The 18,713-nt window shown below is 39.1% G+C and overlaps 1 protein-coding gene across 7 annotated transcripts in view; it reads left to right on the plus strand.

Moving 5' to 3' along the window:
* KIAA1217 overlaps positions 1–18,713 on the plus strand; it is a gene marked incomplete at its 5' end in the record, with an annotated part of 334,455 nt that overhangs the window by 254,307 nt on the left and 61,435 nt on the right. For 6 of the 7 annotated variants that reach the window (XM_084211849.1, XM_084211846.1, XM_084211844.1 and 3 more), the window contains 2 exons: positions 1,908–2,106; positions 6,863–6,956. In XM_084211849.1, coding sequence (XP_084067975.1) covers positions 1,908–2,106; positions 6,863–6,956 — 293 coding nt within the window. Of the gene's footprint in view, positions 1–1,907; positions 2,107–6,862; positions 6,957–12,342; positions 12,575–18,713 lie in introns of those variants that run through there. The other variant, XM_084211847.1, reaches the window with a different exon arrangement.

Genomic DNA, 18,713 nt, shown 5'->3' on the forward strand with positions numbered 1-18,713 from the left:
TGTGTAAATGCTCTGCCAGGCTTTAGCCCACCTGTTTTAATTACTGGTGGATGCAAAGGCCTGGCAGCACAGAATCCTCCCAAGATTGGACAGAATCCAGTAGAGGGTCACAAGGATTATTAACTTGGTTGGAGCCTCTTTGCTCTGGCAGGTTGAGGGAGCTGGGACTGTTCAGCCTGGAGAAGAGAAGGCTCAAGGGCAGTGATGTCATCAGTGTACAAAAGAACCTGAAGGGATGCAGCAAAGAAGAGCCAGGCTCTCTTCATTCATGCCCAGTGACAAGGCCAAAGACAATAATCACCAAATGAAACATGAGATTCCCCCTAATGTCAGGAAACCCTTCTTCACTGTGAGATTGACCAAGCACTGACACAAGTTTCCCAAAAAGGCTGAGGAGTCTCTATCTTAGAAGATTGACAAAAACTGTCTGGACATTGTCCTGTACAAGTGTCTGTAGCTGTCCCTGTTTGAGTGGGGTGGACCAGATGACCTCCAGAGGTTCCTTTCAACCTCAGCCATTCTGTGGTTCTGTGATCTGCCATCTTTTTACACCACTGTGCAAGCTACACTGCTCCATCTGATACAGACAGCAAGGCAGTAAAGGTGTTTCCTCCTGGGACAGTGCAGTGTTGCACAGAGACAACTGGCACGGCTCTGAAACAGCACAGTGCACTCAATTGGGCTTACCAGTCCCCACCTCTTTGTATCCAAAGTTGTTCAGCTGAACACTTGTTTCTGAATCTACTCCCTAGTGCTGTACATCCCAGGAAATTGCTTAGTTTAGTTGCAATCCTGTGGCAGCTTGTTTCCCGCTGTGCAGGTCCTAATGAACCTTCCCACGCTGGAGATGCTCATGAGAAGATCTTTTGGTTTTCTTTAGGAGCTAGACCCAGCATGGTTAGAACTCATCAACAGCACCAAGTCCAGACTGATTTCTTCTGTTAATTGAGATGGCTCCTTCTGAGTGCTTTAGTCCTTGGAGGGCTTTGGAGGTCACGATGGCATGGGACTGGGCTGTAGCAACACTCGTGAGCCACACTCATGCAGTGCTGGCCAGTGCTGCTTGTACAGGAGTCAGCACAGGCCTGGCAGGGCCAGCACAGCCATCGTGGAAGAGGTACTTTGTACCCCTTCCCTCAGTCCCTGTATTATTCATGTTTCTTTCCATTATTGAGTGCATCATGGCCTCCCATTCCCTGAAAATAGCTGTCTCAGAAGTGTGTTCTGTCTTGAGTGAATAAGAATGTCCATATTTTGCAATCCTGCGTTTAAGATTACTTATGTTTCTCCCAGAGCACTAAGCATGATTATTAATGGTGCTGTGAAACTGAAAAGTTCCAAAATTGCTCGTGTTTTTTTGTGGGGTACCTCAGTTTTACTCCTGGAAGGAGTTTTCACCTGAGGCTTTATGCTATATGATGCCAGCAAATTGAACTGTGACTATAAAATTCCTTGAGCTAAAATGAAAATTTTGGTTCTATTAGTAAGTGTGAAGTTATGTATAAGGAAAGCTGGATGCTATAAAAGGATAAATTTCTTCCTCAGCTACTTTTTTACAAAGTACCTTGTGATTTACCACCAACTTCCACTACAGAGCCAACTTGGTGTGTTTGAGATTTTCCACTAGGATTTGTGAGGTAAACTTCTGATTTATCTAACTGAAGTAAAATAAGAGGCATCTCAGTACTAGGACTAGCACATTCATCAGGGCCAAACCATATAATTGTTCTATGCTCTATTCCAATAGCCTGTTGAAAAGGAGAATGACATACATGCTTTATTTTTTAGAGTACGAGTTGGTTTTTCTCTTTTCATTATGGGCTTGGTCTGCATTCCACATAGACTTTGAAACCAGATTATTGCTGTGCATTTAGGAATATGTAACTTCCTATGGCTTTTGCTTGCAGGTGTATTGTATCTTCAGTATGGAGATGAAACAAAGCAGTTGAGGATGCCGAATGAAATCACAAGCACAGACACAATTCGTGCCCTTTTTGTAAGTGCCTTCCCCCAGCAGCTGACAATGAAAATGCTGGAATCGCCCAGTGTTGCCATTTACATCAAGGATGAGAGCAGAAACATATACTATGAATTGTGTGATGTGAGGTAAGACATGGAATTATAGCTGCTGATTTCATGGGGTTGGGGGATTTTGTGGTTTTTCTTTTGTTGTGCACTTACAGAATAGAAAGGAATGGGGTTGATAAGTATCTGACAGAGAGTAGTCTGACACATAAAGGCATGTTCAGTGGTATCAGTGGTATCTGAGTAATCCAGGAGGTCTGGTCTGACAGTACCTCTAGCTGTACGTGCAATATCCATTGCACAAGCCGCTGATAAATGGCATGCCTTGTTGAAATATTTGTATAATATACAAAAGTTCACATATTTAATATGTTTATTGAATTTTACCAGAGACACAATCATTCAAAATACAGAATACAGGATAAACATTTACAGAAAAGCTGGGTTTTTTCTTTGCTGGGAGTGCAAAGCCTGATCTCATGAGCCTGAAGTAACAAACATGATTGTTACTGATGTCCTCACAGTGGTGCCAGTTGAGCCACCTAACATAGCCAAAGCTCTGTGGCACTGGGGACCACTGATGCACCTTCTTCCTGTTATATGTCAGGATGCAGCAACTGATGCAGTCACTTCACTAATTCAGAGCTTGGTCAATACCTGGTTCACCTTTCTATCCTTTATTTTGTGGGAGTGCAGCTTCTTAATTAACCAGGTTTCTTCAGCAGAAATTCCAGGGTCTCAGGGTCCCTAGAAAGTCTCAAATCATGCATAAATAAAGCTCTCAGGTACACTACAGACATGTTACACTTTATAAATAAACCCGTGATAAAAATGGACAAAGATCTGATAAGAAGATGGAGGAGAAAGCAGAAAAGCTGCTTGCTCTCTGCTAGTCTTCCACTATTGCAGGAAAATTTTGTGGTGCATGAGAAGTGTACTGTCCACTGCCGCCTTGTTTCTTCTGGAGATCGTATGGTGTTCTTCTTCTGGAGATCCTATGGTGTTCCTCCTTATCATGCTGTAGTTAAAAGAGCAAGTTGGAGCTTTTCTAGCCCTTCCCAATCCAATTTCCCCATTCCTGTTCTTAATCTTTGAACAGCACCACACTCCATTTTCTCATCTCTGTCTTGCTTTCCTCAGGCTGTCTGTCCAGTGTCTTGTCATTAGCTAGTCTCTTGGATTTCAGTTTCTTTTAATCTTATTTGCTTTGCAGACTGCCACACCCCTGTTTGGCCACTGTAATGCCTTTGTGAAGACCCATCTGATTTTTTTCATCAAACATCATCATCTTTCAACATGTACCCAAGTTTCTTATACATCAAACAGTTTATTCACAAGATCAGATCAACTGATTGACTCATGATAAGGGTTACTACATCTCTGTTGCCAAGTGCATTATTGCCAACCATCATCTAGCCCATTGGCTCCTTCTCTCTCCCTTTATCCCTCCTATCTTCCCTTGAGTTTCAGACTAACACTTTATGACTTCATGCCCTTGAGAATGTGGTTGTTGATTATCTTAATGCCACTCCACCTTTTTTCCCTTGCTCCCATTGCAGGCGTCACTCTGCCAACATCTGCTTCCTCTGTTCCTGTGCCTGTATTGTCGAGCATTTCTAGAGGAAATCCCACAACCCTGACTTCCTTCATAACAAAATTCCCTCCTTCAGTTCTGCCAGCCTTCTCACTTAGGAAACCTCAGCAATTCCAGTTAATTCCAGGTTAATGGAGTCCATAACATGCATTTTCACCCCCTTTGAATAATTTCCACAACCATTTCTCCATTTTTGTTCCTTGCTCTTCACAACACCTTGTTGTGTCTCCCCTCAGAGAACAGATGAAATAAAGCATCCTCTTTCTCTCCTTTGTTTGCCATGTCTTCCTTCAATCCTCTGCTTTCTTTCCTTTAAACAGAGGGGTTTCAGTCAGGTCTTTAAGCTCTCCGTCTCCCTCAGAGGCTGCTCCGTGTTCTTCTGTGCCTTGCATTAGGCCATCATACTCCTTCCCCCCTTTTCCTTTTCCTTTTCCTTTTCCTTTTCCTTTTCCTTTTCCTTTTCCTTTTCCTTTTCCTTTTCCTTTTCCTTTTCCTTTTCCTTTTCCTTTTCCTTTTCCTTTTCCTTTTCCTTTTCCTTTTCCTTTTCCTTTTCCTTTTCCTTTTCCTTTTCCTTTTCCTTTTCCTTTTCCTTTTCCTTTTCCCCTTCCCCTTCCCCTTCCCCTTCCTCTTCCTCTTTTTCTTCTTTTTCTTCTTTTTCTTTTCTTCTTATTTTTCTTCCTTTTCCTCTTCCTTTTCTTCTTCCTTTTATCTTTTTCTTTTCCCCTTCTTTTTTAACTTCTTTTTATCACTGGGGACAAAGCCCTGTCTTTCCACTTAAGTTCAGTCTCTTTCTTAAAGTGGTTCAGGGCTCTTCGTCTAGTGTGAGCTTCAGATTTGTGCTCCAGAGCATCCCTATTTTACAGCCTTTCATTTCCCATCACACAGAGAAAAAACACTCATGTAATTTTTTAACTTTTTAATAGCAACTGCTATAATTGGCTTTTCTTGGCAGTTGGCATAGGTAATAGGTAATCTTACTGTAATCTTGCTTGCTCTTACCCATTCAAATGAAGCAACACAGATCATTCTCCTTGTTTGACAAGCAGACTGTTCTGCATGCATTCAATTTTTACTTGTCCTCTGACTGTATCTTCTCCATCTCATTAAACCACTTGTCTTCATTATGAAGGCTCCTCCAAGCCCACTTCAATGCTACTTTTCATTTCTTCTTGAGTACCAAGTGCCATCTGCTTCCACTTGGTGAATAATGCCAGTTTGAATTCTATATCTTTAATTTTCAAACAAGTGTCTTCCCCCTCTCTCAGGCAGCCCTCTAACATGCTTGGAAGGTGTTGTCCACAGACATCTGCAAAACCACTGCGTTGGTCTCCTTCCCACTCTCTCTGTTGCACTGCCTACTCGGAGCATGCCCGTGGTCCCAGCATTTGTTTACTGCTCCTCTGGCTGGAGAGACTATGATCTTCTGAGTTCTTTTTGTTCCCTTATCTTCTTGCAGCTATACTGTTGTCTTTTATGACTCCCATTCACCTTGTAAGTTGGTGAAAAGTTGTCTTCCTGGGGTGTTTACACAGCACACGCAGATCAGTGAGGCCCTTGAACATGCCAAGGGCATTTGGGAGCTACAGTAATGCAAATTATAGTAATAATAAACATACAGTAGTGCATACCTGTTATCAGTAATGTTTATCTTAGAACAGCAACATGAGGTGAAATACATTCATATCGGAGATCAAATGCTTAGTGTTTTGGTGCTTTGCCTTGCAGCAATGTTTTACTTTAAAGTGTCATGTTTCTACAAGAAATATTAATGGAAAATGCCTTGTAAAAAACTCCAGTTGTTTGAGGTACCATCTCATAGCCAGACAGAAAAGACAGCAGATAAAATTTATTTAAATGAATAATATGCCATTTTTTGAATGGATGATGAGAGAGCTTGCTTTGTATTGAGTGGAGCATTGTCCCAAGTCCGAGGCAGGCAATGGTAACTGAGCCTCCCAGTGCAGGGTCACATTTGCAAGATGGAAAACAGTTTATGTTACCGTAAATAATTGAAGAACTTGAACTTGCCGCAAGGTAGCTATTTTCCTATGCAGTCTACAAGTAAACACTCATAAATACTAAACTTCTCATCAGCCCTCCAGTTCTTCAACACAAGACACTGATCTGTCTCTCAAGCTGCGGGGCTTCTTTAATAACTACTTGACATCTACAGCAGCAGCACAAGTTCTGACTAGCTACCCATTCAAAGCAATCACTGATTGTAATATGACATTGTAAGAAAGAAATTGGACCTGCCCAACAATCCTTCCCTTCATTTTTAAATTATAATCCAAGTGATTAAGATCAGTTCACTAGACTTGTAGCTGCACCTGGAGGAAAGGAATTCAGTCACATGTGTAAGTAAATTCTCTAGAGATCACTACAGGGAAATGAAAGGAATCGCAGCTTTGAGAGGATGTAAGTGAGCATAGGTTGGGGGCTTTGCAACTGATTAAATGTGAACCAGAAATCAGCAGAGCTCAGGGCAAGTCTCAAAGCCATAAAATTATTGGAAGGTAGGTCCTGAAACAAAATGAAAAACTGTCATCTCTTTCCTAAGTGTCGTAGTTAAAAAATTAATTAATCAAAGACAAAGTGTGGAGTCTGAATAAAACAAAAGTATTCTTGTAGGGCTTTTCATCTAAATTATTTCTGTGTAAGCTTACGTCAGAATTTTTGCGAATTTTTTTTTTGCAATACTTTTTCCCTTTAAAAACTTCCTTTATTATAGATAAAGTTTAGAGGAAGAATTTATCTACAACAGAATTTTCAGTTTTTGTGGATTTTTTTCAACTTTGTGAACAAGCTGATAATTAAAATTTCCTCATTACAGTTAGAAAGACTGCTTTTCTTTTGATATTCTTGCTTCTTAGAATAGCAAAAATTTATGTGGGCTGATTGCACAATAAAACATGTAAATATTAACTAAATCCTTTTTGAGTGCTGTGTAAATGTTGAAGTTCTATTGTCTTCAAAGTGTTTTCACTCTATGGCAGGATCTTGAAAGAAACTTAACACTATCTAATTTTTATGGGTGTGGAGTTCTAGTGAAAGAATCATACTTCCCATGGGAAAGAGAATCAAAGCAGGCTTTTGTTTGTTTGTGTGTGTCTTAGTTATGGCATTTACGTTTTTCTTATAGATCGACTGCAGACCTCCTATGTTTGTCTGTTACCTGAAACTTTCAGGCAACAAAGTAAATAAAACTTTCATCTGTTGTCATTGCTGATTCTTTAATTCCAGGAATATTCAAGACCGATCTTTCCTTAAAGTTTACAACAAAGACCCTGCACATGCATTTAATCACACTTCCAGAGCTGTAAATGGAGATATAAGGGTAAGTACTAATGCTGCATTTATACTCTTTTTTCCTCCAGCCTTTCTACTAAATGTTTAAACTCTGAAATGTAATATGTACATAGCAATTCAGAAAATCTGGGCTATACATATGGCACATATACAGAAAAGGGAATAAATAATGCTTCTTGTAATGTTTTAACTGCTTCTCTTTTTCCAATTATTTGCCCTGGGCATTAACTAATTTTTTGATCCTGTTTAAATGCAGTAAAGCATGTGAAGCGAAATGTAGCCTTTAATTATGTATTTTGTGACAAAGACGGTACTCAAAGTTTTGCAGCTTCCTATTGTGCTTGCAAACCCTTTCCAGTGAAGTATGGCGTAGTGTTAGTACACCCCAGCAAAGCTTCAGCAGGGATTGGTTTCCAGTGGCTGAGCAACTGTACCTCACTTCAAGTCTGCTGAAACTCTTTGTAAATTATGGTTTTGGATAGGAAATTCTGATACATACTCATTGTGGTGTAAATAGTTTTGTCTTTTCCTAAATTTTCTACCTGCACTGGAAAAGGATGAGTATATTTGTATTTTCTGGTGAATGTTTTGTATTAGGAAACTACAGAGAATGCATCTGGAACATTTGATTTCTCTCTGTCACTGTGTCAGTCTTTTGCTGCACTGTTACCCCCACCTTGGTGCCAAGAGGCAGGAGATGGAGCTGTGGGACACCTCTTCCACCCTGTTACCTGCAGCTGGTGTTGCAGTAGAGGGGTGGTGGTGAGATTACACAACCTCATCTCCTCCCCACCCATAGGTCTGTCCACAGGAAAGAGTACAACCAAATTAACTCCATGGGGCCAGAAGACAATGCCACTACTGTCCTACCTGCTTTGTGGCTTTTATGTGTGTTCCAAAGCTGATTCAACTGTACAGAAAATTTCCTGTGAAGTGATTTCCTTAACTGTGCATTTGCTACTTGGTTTCATTATCAATTCTGAGCATGTCTCCCTGCTTTATTACTAATGTTTTGTGTAAGTACTTCTTGTGTTTCAACGGTTTAAGGCCACAATATTTTAGAAAGATTGAAATAATTTATTTACAGGCACTATTCTCAACCACCTCTTATTTATCCACTTCAATTATAAAATGGTCCTTTGGATAGGTCAGAAATCTAATTACTCAATTTTTCACACAGCTGCACACACAACATGAGAAAGGAAATAGATGTACTTCAAAGGGAAGATGTGATAGTTTTTGTGTGTATTCTGTAACATCCTGAAATTCTTCAGTTCTAGTTACATTCCTGTGGCAGTAACTGGATGTATCTGATACATCTCATTCATATTCAAAGGCATGACATACTGTCACTGTGCATTATCACATTAATGCTTGTCACTGTGGCTTTATAAAGTTATCTTATACTGTTCTTGCTCCAGGTACAGTGGATGCTGAAGGTATATACTGGGGCTTTTATTTGTGTGTTCTAGGCCTATGTAAAGGTACTATTGTAGTCAGCTACGTATATTTGAAAGTAAAAATTACTTCTTTGGCTCTTTTCCAGGCATTTGCTGCCTAGCAGAGTTGTTTTGAACACAGGTGCTGCCTTTGTGCAAAAACTGCAATTATTGGAATTGCTTATTTTAAAATCCTGTGTTGTACAACAGATATGCACATCAACATCTCCTGATGATATCTGAGTTAGCATCTTTTGGCCATAAGTAAAAAATAATGGTGACACAGTGACGGCCTTTGCAGAGGTGGTGTTTTCATGGCAGAATATTGTGTTTTACTTTACAGAAATGCAAAGATGCCATTTTGAAATTCTGTGCATCCAGCAAAAGAGCTATTTTCTCATTTGGCTTTTGCTTTGCATTGGCAGATTTCTTGTCTTTCTGGTCTGAGAGGTGAACGCAGAGCCAGGATGTTCATAGGGGCTTTGTGGAGAAACATGCAAAAAGTCTTTCCTTTGATCTATATGAACTCCTGCACTTCAAAGTTATGAGCATGGAAACAAGTGATTTCTTGAGCTCAGAAATACTGAAACCTGTTTTTCTATCGATGTGTGTCTTTTGGTTGGGTTCTTCCTTATGCAGCAGTACTCAGGTCCTAACTGACGCTCTTCCCAAAGTAATGACACTCTCCAGGGTTCATCCTCTGGGGTCTAAAAAGCTGGAGCCCATACTGCAACTGTTTCTCTCTTTGGCAGAAGTACAGTAGGATCTTCGTCAAATCACTAATTTGGCAAAATTAGGGACATAGTAGTCTTTCTACTCATTGCTTAAATCTGGTTGAAATTTGCCTGGGGATTCACAGGTTGTTAGTTCAGCAGGGAAAAAACCACTAATAGCCAGATGGATTATTTATCCCTCTTTCCTTAGCAAACCAGAGTAAAAGAGGGGGAAACGTGAGGGTTCTAAGTGAAAAACCTGTACATTTTATGTACTGCTATTGCAGAGAACCCATCAGATTGTGGAAAAACCTCTGCTTCTTATCTCTCCTTTTATGTTTGCATATCTTTGCATTAGGCCAATTGATATTCATCAATTTCATATGATGTATGAGTGCTAAATTCACTACAGTGGGAAGGAGGGAGTGTGTGCTTGGCATAATGTTTAACTGTTTCAAAATACCTACAGAAAAGCAGCTGACTGTCAGACCATTGAAAACAGTATTTAGAATATTATGAATTAGTCATTGTAAGTATATTTTTCCATGGTGATACTCAGAGTGTGGTTGTCTCCTGTCACCTGTGAGTTAAAGCCTTATTTTCTTGATGACTGGGAAATTTTTGCCTTTACAGATTTTTCTACTGTTTGTCTTCTTCTTGTTCCTTTGGAATGTTTATCCCTGGGTTTGATGACATTCAGGCTTCTATTCATGTGCTTTATAACAATTTCCATGTAACTGGCCCAAAATAATCTAAGAAAATAGCGTTAGCTGCTAGCTTGAACACCTGTTTTAACTACCAAACCTGTATAAGAATTGGCAGTAACACTTGAAGTATTAAGTATTACCCATATGGACAAGAAGACTTAAAATGTCCAAGAAGAATGTGAGACCTGTAACTTTCAGATCTTCTATTGAACCATTCAGCTTTCATGTCTATTAATTCTAATTTTCCTGCTCTTCTTTGTTTCATGCTTTTTTTCTGAGGGGTTGTGTTTGAGAAAAGGGAGTTGGCTGAGGGTCCACGCAAGCTTTAAAGGAAAGTTTTTCTTGAAATCCTTCTGAGTGCCTCACTTGCTTACTGGTATTGGCCCTTTCCTCTCAAAGAGCATGGTCTGTTTGACAGGTCTGCCATGTTGAATGCTGCTAAGAAAGAAGTAGCTGCACAGTGCTGTCTCACTGAATATTTGTACTTGTGCTTTTTCTTTTTTTTTTTCCTTTCCCAAAATGTACTCTGTAAATCTGCAACAGGTTTTTTTTTTTTTTAAATATATCTTCTCATTGCTGCCTTTCATTCATTTATTGCTTCACCTAGGCTTGGATCATTTATCAGCACTTTTTAGCTGTCTCTGCAACTGTACTTTCTTCTGACAAAATACTGTCTTATGAACAAATGTCTAGATGGTCTATTTTTCCCCCCTGGCATTTCTGAATTCCAGTGTAAATGCATGTACACAGCCATGCTGCTCTGTGCCCTTGGAATTGCCATTTGTGATTGGCATGGGTGGGAAGGGAAGGGAAGGGAAGGGAAGGGAAGGGAAGGGAAGGGAAGGGAAGGGAAGGGAAGGGAAGGGAAGGGAAGGGCCCGGGCTGGTGCTCACTCAGCCACGGTGCACAGACTGAATGGCAGGCCATGGCTGAAAGGAACTGGCTCTGGGGTTTTATATGGTGCTGAGTGAATGGACACAGCTCTTTCCATCCTGGGCTCTTGGGCTGAGGTGATTCCCCCTCTGAATGTGCACAGCATATTTTCTATCCTCATTCTCTGCACTCTCTTTTTTTGAAGTGGCTAAAGGCTAAAGAAACTTAAGTTTCAATCTCGCCCTCTGTTATAGAAACTAGTCAGTGTTTCTGGTGGCACAGCTGGATTCTAATAATGTTGGCTTATGCAGTGGTTGGTTTTGGGCTTCACCTACCAGCCAATTTTGAGAACTGGGAGGGAGTTTTTACTTCATAAAAACTAGTGGCTATTTTGCTTGGCAGTCTTCTTCTTCCCATCCACCTGCCCTAAAGTCTGTGAGGTACACTTTATTTTGAAGTGTCCTAGACCTACTATGGTTTTACTTAATAGTCTGACTTGCATAAGATCTCTGCTGGGTGAGGTCAGAATATCCAAAGAATGCTTGTTGTGGTTGTTGTTGCATTGAGGTATGCTTTGAGGTGTTTTGGAATTTTTTTTTTTTTTTGAGAGTGTTTCTTCAAGAAAGAACAATTAGGGCAAGTTGAGTCAGAGCTGAGTTGGGGCAGTGCAGAGAACCTGGAAATTCCACGTTTTGTAGGAGTTAGAGTGGCAAAAAGTTTATAATGTTCCTGACAGCACTGGGGGTTTTCACTGCCCGGGTGAGAGGAGAGGGGTTAAAATGAGTTGTTTAGGAAAACAAGGCAGACATTTGTTAAGTTCTGTAAACTTGTGCTAAGTAGCTTTTATTATTGAAATTGCACACCTCCAACTTTTCATTTTCCCCTTGAAAGTGACTGGTTAGCAGGCTGCCAACATTTTAACTCTCTAGAGCTAGATGCAATGTGTGAACTTAAAAATACCCTACAAGTACTAGAAACCCTTAAACTGTCCAAGAATTTAAGGCTTCCAAGGAGGCTAAAATTCAGTGCTTCTTTACAGAAAAGATAGAGAAATAATAAAAGCAGAATAATTCTTCTGTGTTCTTAAGGTACCTGTAAACATACATCCAGCATCTCTAAGTTCTTTTCATTGGATAGCTTATGATCTTAACATCAATAAACATAAAAGTTGCAAACACTGCCACAATAATATCTTTTTATTACATACTACAGCCAAAAAAAAAAAATAGAGCTCCTTGCATTATATAGAGGTATTTAGAACAAAAGTATTTATTGGAAAATAATTCAAGCAATAAATTGGGTGAATGTATCCTACAGGACAGCATTTATGTAAGTTGCCTTGTGTTTACCTTTCTGATCCTATTACTTTCAAACTTTGTTTCCTTTTGGGAAAAAGGAAAAAAAAACAAAATGAAAAGGCAATTGCTAATACCTCTATTATCTGATAGAGACCTTCCAAATGATACAAATCTCATCTCTCCTGCTGTTTTGCTGTCTGCCTTTTCTAGTGCTCTTTTTGTCACTGAGAGGTTATGACAACATAAGCCATATTGTATTTATAAACATCACGTGTTTCCTCGATATGACTCGCGGTGTCTGCCAAACAGAACACATGGAAGAAACATTTCTCATTAGCTCAGCATTGGTTTTGGTTATGCTGATTTCCGGGACAGGAAAAATGCCTTCCTTACTCAGATTTAACTTTCATGCAGTGGAAAGAAAGCCTTTGAGTGTCCATGAAATCTCTTGAGCAGAGACGCTGCAGCTCTTTTAGGCCACATACTTTGTCTGACGAAAAGAGAAAAAGCAGTTTATTTTAAAGAGCAGATGTAATGGCACGTATTGCTGAAACTAATTCTGAATTAAAATACCTGCCAAAGCCATCTAGAAACAGAACTCACCAGGAGATGTAAGGTAAGAGGATGCTTATAAATAATGAAGGATATAATTCCTTTTTTTTTTTCTCTTTTTATTTTCCAAACAAAATTATATATTTAGATTAACTGGAAATTTCAATCAGAACAATGAAAACTGTTTATTCTTCCTTCAGCTGTGTGAAAACATAAATATTTAATTGCTCTTTAAACCACCAACCTCTACTCTTAGATTTTCTGTCTGTTTTCAAACTTACACATTGGACATGAAACGTTATTTTCCTACTTGCTGTTACAAATCTTGCTGAGATCTGAACAAAATTTATAAAAGAAGTCTCTGATGTTCTGGATTTTCTTTTTACTGATATGGATTTTACTACTTCTGCTTTGAGTGGGTTTTCAGTAGTTACCAATTACTTATGCAACTACAGACCTGCAGATACCGGGGAGTACCTGTATCAAATCAGTCTGTGATGAAAGCCTGTAAATGTACCTGTTCTCTTTCATTCATGTGTCCTTTGATACACAATACCTACTGCTGTGCAACGCCTAAATCAGGGAGAAAAGGGATAGAATTGAAGGGAAAAAACTATAATTTCTTTTAGCTACACATAAAACAGTATATTAATCTCAAATGTTTTCTAGCCCAAAGCTGTTTTGTTTAAAGGTACAGATCCTGTGTAACAGCTGGATGGATATTCCACTGTGGCTTTTTTAATATAATGGCTTTATGCTTTGGTGTATTTTATTTATTTCACAAACATTAGGAATAGTGTTATGTGTATGTATAGGAATATATGTATGCATAAGGAATATAACCTTGTAGATGCTATTACTACACCAGCATTTTAAAAGATACTTTTTAGGGTTTCTGTAATTTTCGTATAATGAGGATGATTTTAAGTTTATGTGAAACTGCTGTTGAAAGAAAGTGTCATGTTCTTGATCTGAAACTGCTCAAGGAACACGAGCTGCCACACCCAAGCAATAATCTCCCAGTCAGTCTGAGAGGAGTGTCATATGGTAGATATCACAAAGCAGTTACCTGGAAACTTCCAGAGAGTGGAATTTTTAGGGGGAGGGTTCTTTATTTCCCACTAACAGGCCTGTATTCAAGCCGGTCTGCCTTTCATGTTGAGGTTTGCTGAGAGCTTACCCTGCAGCTGATGAAGTTACCCACAGACAACATCATCTCTTTTGGGTGATGGTCTTTCCAGCCTTTCATTAAAACTAGAAATTATATCTCTCATACATCTGAGGTTCTCAGGCAAAGATTTTGCTGCCTTCAGTGAGAGCTTGCCCTGAATAAAAACATAAGGATTGGATTTGAGTCCATTTTTTATTGTCTACTAGTTTCTGGTTTTATTCTTACTCCACCTCTTTTTACATAATGTTTCCTTGTGCCAATTCTTTAGAAGTTTTGCTCTTTTTTCCCCTGCTTTCCTTGCTTTTAGTAGAACAGTTTGCACTGATTTGACTGCTTACTTGAAATTGCTAAATACTTGACAGAGTCAGATGTTGCTGGAGCTCCCTGAACACAATGATAGATGATAAAAATGCTCGTGGCTGTGACCTCCTTCTTTACCTCCTTTGTAAACCAGGTAGCTTATCTGAATTGCAGGAGTCATGCAACTCAAAGTCCAATCAAGTTTTATGACTTCCAGGTAGCTTTCCAAATGAGCTGTTACTTGACCGGGGGTTAAAAATCACTTTTTGAAGTTGAGCATTTTGCTACCACAATTCCCAGAACCAAGTGAAGTTAGCAAGAATATTTCTTCTTCAAAAAAGCCATTCTTCTTGTTATGCAGGACCTTAGCTTTTCCAGTAAGTTTTCCACAAATCCAAAATGTGTTAGGTCATGATTGTGTCTCAGATTCTGTGCTTTCCACTGAATCTTTACTTCAGTATAATACTAGTCATTAGCCTTATGAGTACTAAAGCAAATTAATTCTGTCCCTATCTTCCTTTTGCCAAAGAGGAGTGATCCGTTACCTGGTGTTTAAGAAAACACAGTTATACATCTAAGGATCTTGATTCTTCTCCATGTTGGATTGTACTTTTTCTAATAAGGGCTCTGGAAAACTAATCAGTCTTCTGAAAATATGAGCAGTAAAAATATCTTTCCTTGGATACAGGTTAATATCTGGAGTTAAAAAAAGCCTCAGCTGGCAAAAGCAAGACAGTTGCAAATATCAGCACGCAATAGGACTCCATGAGAAATGATGTGATGCTGAAATTATTTTTTGTCTGAATATATGTCTTTCTTACATCATTGCAAGTTTCAACTCCATGTGACTAAGTGAAAAGACTAAATGGGTGTGTTGTCCATGTATCACTCAATATTTGCTATAGATAGCCTGACCTTTGGGTAAACTAGATTGTTTACTTCAGCTATGCTGACCAATTCGGATATTTTTGGGATAGAAGGAAGTAAAAGGAAAAGAAAATGTAGGATTCAAACAGTGTAGGAAGAAGTTTGTGATCTAAGACTCTTAGTTGATGCCCTGGTAGCACTTCTGTCATTTCAAAAGACATAAAACTGCTAATGCTGTTTGACCTTATGGCTGTGAGCTGTGGTGTGGCTTGGACACTTGCATTGCAAAATCCAACTGAATGTCAGATTTTTCATGACCATTTCTCCTGCCAGTAGTGCTGACACCAAAGCTCAGCACAGCAACTTATTTTTTCTCATTTTTTGTGTCCTTATATTGGAAGAAGGAGGTGTAAACATGCTGCCTATATCTTTTGACTATCAGGTCTGTTTTATAATACTTCTATATTATTTACATTCTAACCCATTTTGTATATCAGTAACAGGAATTGTATTTTGACTCAGTTATTTGGTAAGGTGAGACCAAGAGTTACATTTTCTTTATGTTCATTTAACTATATCAACTTGTTCAGTTTTAGTTGTCTTCAGTGCAATGAGAAGAGATACAAATATGGAACAAAAATAAGAGCTGAGTTAGTGCAGGGAGTCAGAAAGCCATGCATTTATTTTGATTTATGAGTGCAGTTACTAAAAGTATTTTTCTTTTAAATAGCAGAAATGTGATATACAGCATATTTAAACCAAATAAAAATGCTGATCTGTACCAGAACTGTACATCTTTGAAACTATTCCTTTTTTGGAAAAAAAAGAGATTACCCATCAGTTCTGTGGTGCCCTAAGGAAATGCTGAAATAGGGATTGTTCTAAAGGGTTTGGCTCCCTTCATTGGTGGTGGTTGTCTATGTTGTGTACACAGTGTCCTTCGTCTCTTCAAAGAGAATGGGGAGGGAGGAGGAAATGCTTTCTGCATTTTCATGAACTACATGACTCTGTCTGTTCTCAGAAAATTCTGCCATAAAAAGCATTAGTGGAAAATCAGAAGAAAGGAGCAGTTGGTTTGAAAGCAAAGGCAACAATTGGTTTGAATGCTGCACTAGTTATGAGGGTTGTCATAATGTTAACTTTAGAAAAATAGATCAGTAACAGCTTTTATACATTCAATCCAAACAATCTGAATAGCTTATGGGATGGGTGGGCCATGCTATACTGATGAGATAAATGTGGATATTGGCAAACCAATGATGTAATTATGTAAATCTGACCTTTTTAGGATTGAAATGTGTTATGTTTTAGTGTGTTTATATTTTTGTCATTTGTGATAACACCCTGAAAAATCTTGGCTGAAATGCCAAGAGGTTTTTTAGCGTACTCACCATTCTGTCTGCATAGCACACAAAGGAAGCATAGGAAAATAAAGCATGAGAAATTTATTAACTTCTCTCTGCTTAATTGGATAATCTAAACATTTTTTTTAACTCTCACATTTCATTTGTTCATAGGAAATTAAATACATAAATAGGCAGAAATGAGTGCCTGTTAAGTGATCTGGCTGTTTGTCTTGCCAATCAGCAGTAAAGCGGTGCAGACTGGTAGAAAGGAGATAGCTTAAATGATGAAATGCTGCTGGGGAAATAAACTTCCACACAGAGGCACTGTGATTTCAGACAGGCCAATGCAAAATGTGCTGCATCTCATCCATCTTTTTGCTCACTTTGCCTAAAGCGTGGCTAGACTGGAGGCTCTCATGGGATGGCTCTGGGTCAGGCTCCAAGTGGCCTTCTGCTCCATTCCCTTCCAAGCAGAGTTCAGCCAGAGTGTTGTCAAGGTTTTCTCAGTGGCACTTAATCTGTGACAGCAGATTCAGTACAGGTACAACCATGCTAGTCCAAATACAGAGCCCATTCCTTGAGCTATATTTAAGATGAGGCATGTTGTAAGCTCACATTTTATGGGAAGAAGAGTGATACTGCTTTCCTCTTATTTTTTTGTTTGTTCTCATTTCACACCTGAAAAAAGATGACCTCAGTTTAGGAATGGGAAGGGCCATTGAACATTAGGATGGCCAAAGAGCTCTTGGTGTGCAGGTGTTCTTGGGGTCTTAGGTCTGTGTGGTCAGGGGATTGATAACACGATGGAATTGATAAGGGAAAAAGTTTTCTGAGAAGGAAGGGCTGTGTGCACACGTGCATGTACACACACATGACATGTCCCATCACATGTCAGAACTTGATGCTGGTTCAGTCAAAGCAGAACTTCTGTTGTCCCCCACTAAAAAGCAGAATGCACAGAGGGCAGCAGCCAGCTCAGCACCCATGGGGCATCTCAGGGATGCTGCATCCAGGCCTCACTTGTAGAGAGCTGTTGTTTATTGCACTGTCTGAGAGAGATGAAGCTGTTTGGAGCCTTAACTACATCTTCAGTGGTAATGGCTGAACTAAGTGCTAGGTTTCAAAAGCCATTTATAGCTTTAAAGTGCATCTCAAGTATCTTTGTTTGGAATATGAGAGTGGATTGCAAAGGCCAGGGATGGTCTTACCTTCTTTGCCCATGTCTTCAAGCATTAGTGGGTCACTCCAGCTGGCATTTACTTGAAGTGCTCTGCTCACTTCTTTCCTAAAAACTGCCTTCCTGTTCTGACCACATCTGCCAAAAAACCCATGAAGCATCAAAATATTAAACAAAATTAAATAAATTTATGTTGGCTGTTCTTTCTGTCCCTCTTCTCCTTCCTTTCTTGCTCTCTCCCTCTCCCTACCATGCCTAATATGCTAGGCTACAGCACTGTCATAACAAAAACTCATGCAAAATCTTATAGCATTGAAGAAAATTTGCATTCATTCAAGTTTTTCCACTTATTCTGTTTTTCTCTTTCTTTCATTGAATTTTTTGTTGACTTTTTCTTCATATGGTAGTCTCTTTAACTCCTCTTTTCCTCATCAATTCCTCTCTTCCCAGCTTAAGTCTCTTTTTTTGTTTCCTTTTTTATTTATTATCCCTTTCTTATTTCCCTATTAATTTTTCAGCACTCCGTCTCCAATATTACTCTCTTTCATCTTTCACAAACTCTATCCTTCACACTGTTTCATTCCCTTTTTGTTTTGTCTTTTTTCCTTTCTTCTGTACTCCTACTGAGAATTCCCTATTACATTCCCACATAATACTTCTTTACTCCCTGCCTCTCTTCCCTGTTTCAGGAAATCACAGAGTCATTTAGGTGGGAAAAGATCTTTAAGGTCATCAATCCAAGTAATGAGTTAAGTGTTAGTAAAAGATATGCAACATATGACTTGCTTATTTTTATTAATAGTTCTGCATTACCTATGAACTAAGAAGGGAACATTTCATGCCACAAACTCAGTTCTCTGCATTTGAAAAGTTAGAAAGTTCAGGCATAAATAAGAGTACTAATGGTAGGACAGAGGAAGAGGAAAATGAATGCCTTCAATTTTGCTCTGCTGAGAAATAAATAATGTTTATTGTCAACTTCAGGAGAGAGATGCTTAATTTTTACTTCAATAAAACAGGAACCACAGGTCAAGTTGGATTCTCCAAGGCAGATCCCAGCAATGTCCATTGCATGGACCAGCAAGCAGCAGATGGAATGAAGCTGTCAGTGTCCTTGGTAGTTATAGGATCTGAGCTTTCTTATAAAGAAGGGGGGGAAAAAAAGAGAAAAGTAGGATGAGAAACAGAACAAAAAGTGAGCTAAATGAAAAGACATATGGGCAGGCTCACTATAAAGAATTTTTAAAAAATGTAATCCTTATAAGATCAGTGTAAAAATTGCCGCCCACTGCAGTCAGTGGTGAGAGGTTGGGAATGCAAAAGGGCAGCTTGTCCCACCCAG

Source organism: Fringilla coelebs, assembly GCF_963513975.1.
Source record: "Fringilla coelebs genome assembly, chromosome: 1".
In the NCBI taxonomy this organism is placed as follows: Eukaryota; Metazoa; Chordata; class Aves; order Passeriformes; family Fringillidae; genus Fringilla; species Fringilla coelebs.